The sequence below is a fragment of the Paroedura picta genome, chromosome 6, assembly GCF_049243985.1.
Source record: "Paroedura picta isolate Pp20150507F chromosome 6, Ppicta_v3.0, whole genome shotgun sequence".
NCBI lineage: Eukaryota > Metazoa > Chordata > Lepidosauria > Squamata > Gekkonidae > Paroedura > Paroedura picta.
In genome coordinates, this window is record NC_135374.1 from 96,782,484 (window position 1) to 96,791,720 (window position 9,237).

Genomic DNA, 9,237 nt, shown 5'->3' on the forward strand with positions numbered 1-9,237 from the left:
TCACGGGACCAGCCTCTCTGTCAGACGGCTATCCAGCCTCTGTTTAAAAATCTCCAAAGATGGAGAACCCACCACTTCCCGAGGAAGCCTGTTCCACTGAGAAACCACTCTGTCAGGAACTTTTTTAGACGGAATTTCTTTCTTCTCTTCTTCAAACAGAAAGGTGTGTACATTAAATGCAATTGCAGGAGTCAGCAGAAGAATGAATGCAGGGGGGAAAAAAGCTTCCTGCAAAACTACCTTTTATCAGGATGTAGTGAGAGGTGTCTTCAGACACGACCCTCCTGGTTTCGACTTCTGTCAAGAAGCCCCCGTCGTTTTCGTACTGGCTCTGGATCTGGCCGGAGTACTGCTGGTTCATCTCCCTTTCCACATTCTCCAGTTGTCGATTCAGGCTGCTTTTTTTAAGCAGCCCTTTCAGCTGATACTGGGAGAAGTCATTGGAGCCCTTTAATTAAAATAAACAAACATCTGAATGGGTTTTATTTCCCACATCTCTAAAGGAGGTATGTTTACTGAGAGAAGAAGAAACATTTTTAGAAATTGGAGGGAGGCCCTAGCTTTAAACAAAAAACATTATTTTATTTTATTTTGACACCACGGTTACTTATTACTTGAACAGATCGATTTAATGTGCAAAACTTTTTGGAAATGAGTAGCTGATTTCTGAAGGGTCAAACGGTTTGGAACAATTTTCCCCTCACAGAATGGTGACATGACCAAGAAAGGGATACAGCATTAGAGACACAAGGGACTCCTGTCGAAAGACAACACTGCCTTCTAGCAAAGGAGGTGAGGGCCTGCATCTTTGAATGGCACCCAAGCTTGGAAGGAGCCCAGTGGGATTTCAACGGTCAGAGTTAAAACTGCTCTCAGGCAGGGCTGAATTCAAAATGAATCTGCATCTGCATCCGGTCCAGAAGTCTTTCTCTGCTAAACTTATACTAACCAATCAGATGGCTTGATTAACTCCTTTTGTATTTATTATTTATCTATTTATTTCATTTTTATGATCCCCTCCGTTTTGACCACCCACCTTTCTCCCAACAAAGGCCCAAAGTGGCTTAAGTCATTGTCTTACTGTGAATTTTATCACAACAACCCTGTGAGGTTGGCTAAGAGTTTGCCTTGGTATCCAGCCAGTATATTTCCATAGAAGAGTGGAGATTTGAACTTGAGTCTCTCGAATTCTAGTCAGATACGCTATCCAATACAAAATGCTAGCTCTCTAAGAGGTGATGTATTCAGCATCTGGCCCGTTCTTGACAGGACGAGTTGAGTGTGTACATCCTGAGAACTATATTGCCATGTATTTTTCATACCCATAAAAGATTTCCCGCCAGCTGTAATAGCGGCCAAGCCCCGATGACTAGAAACGGCAAAGAAAAGTCTGTGAGTTACCTCAGGCATCGCCTCATATAGCGTTCTTCTTCGTTTTGTGAACGCTTTCATGTCAGTAAGGATCTCGTGCTTGACTTCGGGGGGCAGGGTCTGGAAATCTTCTGATTCGACATCTACAGAACAAGGGTTTTCAAATAATTCTTCCTGCATAAGACAGCACAATGGCAGGATACAAAACAGATCCGCTTTGTGAGGTCTATCAATTCAATAAGAAAATCCCAAATCATGCTACAGCTTGCCGCACATGCGCGCACACACACACACACACCAAAACTTCAGGAGCAACACAGAGGCGCTCAAAACGAAACAAAACCTTTCTCGCTTGACAATATAATACAGGAGGCAGCAGCTTTCAGGTATTACGTACTACTTGAATAATGCCCATCTCAGATTACAGAATACCTTTATTGGCATAATAATGATTTTTAAAAATAGTACAATTAAGGGATATGTACAATCTTTCAATAACATATAAATATTACAAGATCGCCATATTGTGATGTGTAGTCCAGGGGGTAGTCAACCTGTGGTCCTCCGCTGGCAGGGGCTCATGGGTATTGTAGTCCATTAACATCTGGAGGACCACAGGTTGACTACCCCTGGTGTACTCTCCAGTGGGCTCACAGAAGTTTGTTTTTAGCTGGTACAGGGTTCAGATATGGACAATTCACCCTTTGTATTGTTAACGATACCTTGGCTACTTCTCGGATAATCTCTGGATCACTTTCATCTAGCATTTTACGCATTGTGTCCTTCTCGTCTCCACCAGCAGATTTCAATTTTCTCCAATATTTAACTAGTGGTTTTTGCAAGTGGAGAAATCTAGGGCACCCCATCAATAGATGATATAAAGTGTCGGGCACACCACAGCCATGAAGATACAACCTTTCTGCAAAGAGAATATCCAGAAGGCGGCCTCTCAATGAGCAGATGTGTGCATGTGTGTGTGGATGAGAGAGCATGCATGAAGACTGCAGGGAGCCCTAAAGGGTACAGAGCATGTTTCTCAGCATGCAGCTACATCCTGCAGCTGCCTGCAAAACTGTAAGACAGAGCTCTTCCGCCAGGCGTATGGTTGAGGCCAGGGCAGAGCCCGGGTTCCATCCAAGATCCCTAATCCATCGGCCAGCCTTTCTCTTCTCTCTCTTTGAGAACTAACGTCTGACCTCTCTCTGAACAAGCAGGGAAAGTTATAGAATAGAATGCCATCTTTTATTGTAATAATGGGATTTTATGGGATTTTACTTTGATTTTATATTTTATTGTGAACCGCCGTGAGACCTTTTGGCAAACGGCGGCATATAAATCCAATTATAAATAAATAAATAAATTTATTTTATTGTTATATTTATAGTCTGTGCTTCCCAAATGGCTCAGGTTGGATTACATCACCTAAATATACAATTTAAATTCACAAAACATACAAATTCACAACGTTGGAAATGTAAAAAATAAACCTTTTAGTTTAAGTTTTCAAAAAATACAGAACTGATTTGCCCAAAAGCTCCATTCAGGAGCTCCAACAGAAAAACCTCTGCAGCAGGGAAAGGAAATGGCCACTGGGGGGAAACTGCTGCCCAGTAGACAGAACCACGAAAACTGAACCTTTCCACCCACAATGCAGACTCCCAGGCTTTCTTAGAGCCTCAGGACAAAGCAAGTTTGACCAGGGATCAGACAGAAGCCAGTGAAATCTTGGGAGGTGCATGAATTCACCCCACTTCCCAACAGTACTGAATTGGGAGCATATTAAAATATTAAAATATATTAAAATATATATTGAAATATTTAAATATTTAAATATAAATATATTAAAATATAAAACCCAAATGTTTTAGGTAAACCGCCCAGAGCCGTAGGGAAGGGCAGTATAAAAATCTAAATTAAATAAATAAATAAATAAAATATAACCTGTACAAAACACCCTCAGTCTAACGCAGTTTCCTGGGTTCTTATTTATTTATTTATTTATTTGTTTTTTTATTTAGATTTATATACCGCCCTACTCGAAGGCTCAGGGCTTATGGTTCCTCTTGTCCCAGTAGTCACTAAAGGAAGCTCTCAAAGGGTCCCAATGTCAAGAACTTTCCTAGGACGGCTACCCGCTTTTCCAGGCAACCAAATTTGTAGAATGTAACAGTAACCGTATTGCGACATCCAGCTTGTTCCCTCTGATCATACAAAAATTATGCTAAAAGAATTACTTGCAGCATCTTCTTCTGGGTCACCCTCTCTTCCCATTCTTTCTCATCCGCTTCATCAGAGCTAAGGTTGTAAAAGGAAAGGTGATCAGTTGACAGGAATTAACACATATCCCATGGAATATATAGCCAAGATTTTCTCTCGTGTTTCCTCAAGAACTGACTGCATACCAATAATAATAGTAATAGTAATAGTAATAGTAATAGTAATAGTAATAGTAATAGTAATAGTAATAGTAATAGTAATAGTAATAGTAATAGTAATAGTAATAGTAATAGTAATAGTAATAGTAATAATAATTCTATACTGCCCTCCCATGATAGCTCAGGGTGGTTTATGTAGTGCAGTTAAGACTAACAGTGACTTAAAACCGATATGACAAATAACAACATAAACAATTTTTAACGTAATAAAAACATAAGTAACAATTCAGTACCACTTAGGTCATAGCAGCCTCCAGATGTATTCATTGCCCATAAATCTCCCATCAAGCTTCACTCACCTATTTTTTTCTTCTTCCTGTAGAGCAGGTAGCACATAGATATCGTCCACCTCTTCTCTTCTCACATCTGAAAGACTGGGAAACTGACTGTTGCTGATAAAACAGAATACACAGTATTACCCGCTGCAGGCATTCAAGATTCCCCAACACACACTCCATAAGGAAGAGAAGGAGTAGTATTCTTGCCTCTTGCCTGCTAAAGCTGTTTTAACAGCTTGTCTTTTTAGAAAAGTTTTCAAAAGTTTCTCTGTAGTTTTCTTGGAGTCCACTGCTGCTACTTCTTTCCGTTGTCTGCGTTTAGCCTGCAACAGTATTGTGAAAGAAAAGAGGAATGAGCTGTGGGTCAAGAGGGGATGTGAGTCACTGGGGAGCGGTCACTATCAAACTTGGTAGACCAAGGGTCTGTCACACAGGTGCTTCTAAGCAAAGTTACACCTTTCTAAGCTTATGGAAGCCAATACACACTAATTTCACAATGTAATAAACAAAGGGAACTAGACTCAAGTGGAATCTTCAGTTTACTTCCAAGGACTTAGAAGGATAGAACTCTGCTTATGAGTGTACAGCTAGTGTAGGTTCATATATTCACTGTAAAATTCTCTAATATTAGTTCTCATTATATACGCTAACAAAGAACTGTATACATGATAATCCCTTTTCTTTTGGAAGGTGATAATGGATGACTGTCTTGACCAAAGGCAAATAACAAAATAAAAACTGATGACTATCTCCCCCATATCCTCTTGATAAAGTATTTTAAGGTGAGCCAGAGTAACTCACTGCATAACACAATACATTCACATTTCTCAGGGCCCTGGGTTCAATTCGAGCCACCATCAAGAATTATTATGCATCCGTGTGTCTGTTTGAGCTGGCAATGCTTCCTAAGATCCCATAATGTGCAATAAGAAAGGACACCACATTGTCTGTAAGCAAAACCCCTGCACAATGTGTTCCAACAAACCTATATTTAAAAGGACATACCAAAGTCTGTCTCTTCAAAAGTGGAGCTTCTCCATCAAAAACAAAGACAGGGCGGATCCGGAAAAAAAGCAGTTTGCATAGTCGATGAAACAGAGTCAGGAGATGGGCATTGTGGATGGAATTTCCATGGCGATCCCTTGCCCCTTTAACAGCTTGGTTTAGCCATATGCTTATATCTTAGAAAGGATTGATAGGAAGATAACGGGACGTACATAAAGTGAAAATCTCAAGCCTACCAGTGTCATGACCAGGTCAATTTGTGATAAAGGATACCAACAGCAAGAATTTTTCCTTCCAGCGTTTCTGGATTTATCGGCCGTCCTGAGCATTCCAGCAGTTTCCAAAGTCCCTGAACTCCCATCTTTGTTTTGTTAATTTAAGAGGAACAATATAACCTGTTGGAGCCAATTTTTTTTAAAGTTAATGGATCAAATATAAAGACAACCTTTTAGGAAAACATATACAACAAAGGACATTTTTGACACAATTTTGACATTTTTACAATTTACCTCCTGGTGATAAACAGTGCAATCCTATTCAATTACTCCAGTGGAAGAGCCAAGTCATACAAAACATTTATCTGTGAGTCCAGTTCGGGTTTTTCTATCGTAACTCACTTTCCTTCTAACCCCACAGCAACTGTGGACAGCTCATTCACCTAATTGCTGCAGGACCCAATCTGGATCAGGACAGTGGTATCAGTGGGAAGAGTGGTGCCAGACTTCCCCTCTGCGTAACTTCCCTGAGCAGAATTTACTTTAAGGGAGTATTATTTGCCCCTTTGTGGGGGTGCATGTTCCCTTATGCCAAGCTTAAACAGAAGCACTTTTTACTACCTAAAGGAGTCTCAAAGTTGCTTACAATCCTCTTCTCTTCCTCTCCCCACCACAGACACCCTATGAGGAAGGTGAGGCTAAGCGAGTTTTGAGAGAACTGTGACTGGCCCAAGGTCACCCACATGGCTGCATGTAGAGGAGTGGGAAATCAAACCCAGTTCTCCAGATTAGAGGCTCCCACTTTCTTGTAATCCAGGAGACATGCAACTTTCATTTGTTTAAAAAGGGGATGAGATTTCTTATACTGGCCACCTCATCAGTATTACATTACTGCAGCTAACAGCATCTTCTTATAAGCTATTATTCTACTGTAAGCCGATGGGTCCTTCCTCCAATTCATTCACAATGTTTACCTTTCTATTATGTAACCAAGAGCATTGTACACATGCCAAAAAGCCCACACAAGCATGAGAAGTGCAACCAGGATCTCTAGTACTTTTCAAAAGATTGAAAATGGGCAATTCTTCACATTTGCACCTTTAAAAAAATTACATGCTCACACTGAAATGAACAACAATATATTTATCAATTCTCAGTGTTACTGAAAAGGTACAACTCTAGCCTCTTGCTTCTGTGCCAAGCTGCAACTTATTAACAGTTTTACCTCGTCACTGGATCTCTGACCACTTGCAATGAGTTCATGTAGTTATCCTGCAAAGCAATTAATAAGAGATCATGAGAAGGAAAGTTTACAGACATGAAGGACAAAATAGCAGGCCTGTGTCAGGCTCAGCAGAGGAGTCAAAGGATTAACCTCTACCCTCAGCCTCCCTTAACAGAGGTTCTAAACAGTTATCAGAAACAATTACAAAACAGTTTCAAAGGACAGACAATGAACCACACAGGGAAGCACAAATGGAACAGGTCAGGATGGATTTCAGCTGTCCTGGGAGAAGCTGCACAGGAGCGAGGGGGCAAGAGGAAAGGCTCAAGACAATTATGATTCTCACTCCCCTCCACACGTACACCTTTGCTTGGCATTTCAGTGACAGTTTCAGGATTTCTGAACATTCTCTTAGCAATTCAACTGAGCCACATACAGTTCCCTGTCGCCCTTCACCTGTTTCTTCCATGTCAAATTTTCAAGTTCTTGGAAACAATAACTGTTGTTTTTATTATTATTATTACCCTATAAAGCATGGTATAAATTAACAGTACATATATCTAATGCTCTGGTCCTCTGAAAAACTGCATACACAACAACAACACACTTTTAGGGATCCTTCAACTAAAACCAGGCACAAATGCAGAGTTAACCTGAAAACAGGATAGCATATTGGTCAGCACATCCAATCTACACTGGTAAGATTCCGGTTCAAAGTCTCCCTCAGCTATAAAGCTTACCAGGCAGTCCTGGCCCCCTCACTCTTTGTTCCTCATCCCCTAGCCTACCCCACAGGGTTGCTATGAATATAAACGGAAGAGAAGAACCACGCAGGCCACTCTGAACTTCTTGAAGGAACAACAGCGGGGGGGGGGGGATGTAATGAGATAATCTGCATAACTGGAACGGGGGTGCTACTTTATGCAAAGGGAAGGGGGGAAAGAACGATGCAAAAAACACCCACCCAGCTCTGGAGACAGGGAAGGTGGAACCAGCCATCCTGCGTGGGGCAGAGGGAAGGATCAGCTCAAGGAGAGGTAATTAAGTCAATATGAGCTGAAGCTGCACCAAACACAACACGCACTTACCAGACAGCCGCCATGATGACATGTCCCCATGTTATGATTTCACAGCTGCGCCGGTAGCACTTGCGCACGCCATTGCGGGGCAGTGCCTGCTGGGAAATGTAGTTCTTACGCGTTGTAGCCGCTACGGCCGAGCTCGAGCGCCTCCTTGAGGTCATTGGGTCGCGCGCGAATTGCTTTTGCGGACTCCGAAAGAAAGCAGCGCTCTTCTTTTGTTCTTTCCCCTGCATTCACGGTATCGTAGCAAAATCAAAGGCAGGGATGGCTAAACTGTGGCTGTTCAGAGGTCCATGGACTACAATGCCCATGAGCCCCTACCAGCTGGCAGGGGCTCATGGGCACTGTAGTCCATTAACCTCTGAACAGCCACACTTTGGTCACCCCTGACAAGGTCAAGCCTGGGTTGATGCCCCTCTGAAGAGGTTGGCGCTGTTGGGCCTGTATTTGGCTTCGTGGCCGCATTGAAAAGATAACCTTCCCCCTACCCCTGTAATTTCCCTTTCATTGTCCAGCTAATGATTCAAGCCAGTAGCTGCGTTGGTCTGAAGCAGCAGAACAAATGTAGAGTCCAGGGGCACCTTTAAGACCAGCAAAGTTTTATTCAAGGCATGAGCTTTTGTACACAGATACAATGTGCATACAAACGAAAGCTCATGAATAAAATTTCATTGGTCTTAGGGGTGCTACTGGTGTCCAACCAAAATTTAGGCTGAAATAATGCACTTTCAATGTGCTTTTACAGCTGGATTTTCCTGTGCGAAACACGAAAATCTCCTACAGTGCACTGAAAGTGCATTATTGAAAGATCCAAAAGTACAATATGTGCTCCACCCGCTGACCTTATGCATGTTTTGCTTGAAAAGAAGTCCTGCTGCTTTGAATGGAGCCAGATGTTCTGGTTGTGTTGATAGGATTGCAGCCACGACCTAATGATCATTTATGCAGGAGTGGCCAAACTGTGGTTCTCCAGATGTCCATGGACTACAATTACCATGAGCCCCTGCCAGCACCATGTTGCCCCTGCGAGCACCAGTTTGGCCACCCCCGATTTAGAAAATCTTACCAAAGGCATCTATAGTTAATACTCAGTACCACTCAAAGCAGGTTTAAAAATTTTAGGGATAATGTTATGTGTGTGGAGAGAATAGAGTGTTAATGTAAACCACTATGGAAATCAAAGTTTGAACATTAACCAATCATAAACTAGAACTTCTTGGAATCTATGGATCAATAAAAGGGCTTTGTTAAGGGCCAATCAGGGCTCTTAGCCAGCCAACTAAAATGTATTATGTTCCCGGTTTTTCCCTTATTCAGTATTGTTGGTATTCATTGCTACCTCTAACCCTAAAATGTTGGTTATCACCATCAACCAACTGGGATAAGCGCTAACAAGGCACTTGTCATTCTACAATTAAAACTAGTTATGAACCCAGCCATAATCCTTTAAAACTGATTTTGCAATGCTTATACAGAAAACATGCCCGATTCATACTTCACTTTAACTAATTGTTTGGCTGCAAAGGTCACAGGCTACCTGTCAAAGCTGGCCACACAAATACCTATGCACCCTTTCTGTACATTACCCACAATTATGATTATTTTATTTTCCATTTCCTATCAAAC

At 41.7% G+C, this 9,237-nt stretch overlaps 1 protein-coding gene across 3 annotated transcripts in view; it reads right to left on the reverse strand.

Moving 5' to 3' along the window:
* ERCC5 (ERCC excision repair 5, endonuclease) overlaps positions 1–7,698 on the reverse strand; it is a 29,941-nt gene extending 22,243 nt beyond the window's left edge. Inside the window, exons 1-9 of one of the 3 annotated variants that reach the window (XM_077343772.1) lie at positions 7,618–7,698; positions 6,530–6,576; positions 5,363–5,484; positions 5,090–5,265; positions 4,292–4,407; positions 4,106–4,198; positions 3,606–3,666; positions 1,402–1,545; positions 241–448 (exon numbers count right to left, since the gene is read on the reverse strand). In XM_077343772.1, the coding sequence (XP_077199887.1) occupies positions 241–448; positions 1,402–1,545; positions 3,606–3,666; positions 4,106–4,198; positions 4,292–4,407; positions 5,090–5,265; positions 5,363–5,450 (886 nt within the window). In that variant the 5' untranslated portion in view covers positions 5,451–5,484; positions 6,530–6,576; positions 7,618–7,698. Of the gene's footprint in view, positions 1–240; positions 449–1,401; positions 1,546–3,605; positions 3,667–4,105; positions 4,199–4,291; positions 4,408–5,089; positions 5,266–5,362; positions 5,485–6,529; positions 6,577–7,493 lie in introns of those variants that run through there. The other 2 variants (XM_077343773.1, XM_077343774.1) reach the window with 2 other exon arrangements.
* Positions 7,699–9,237: the final 1,539 nt, after the last annotated feature.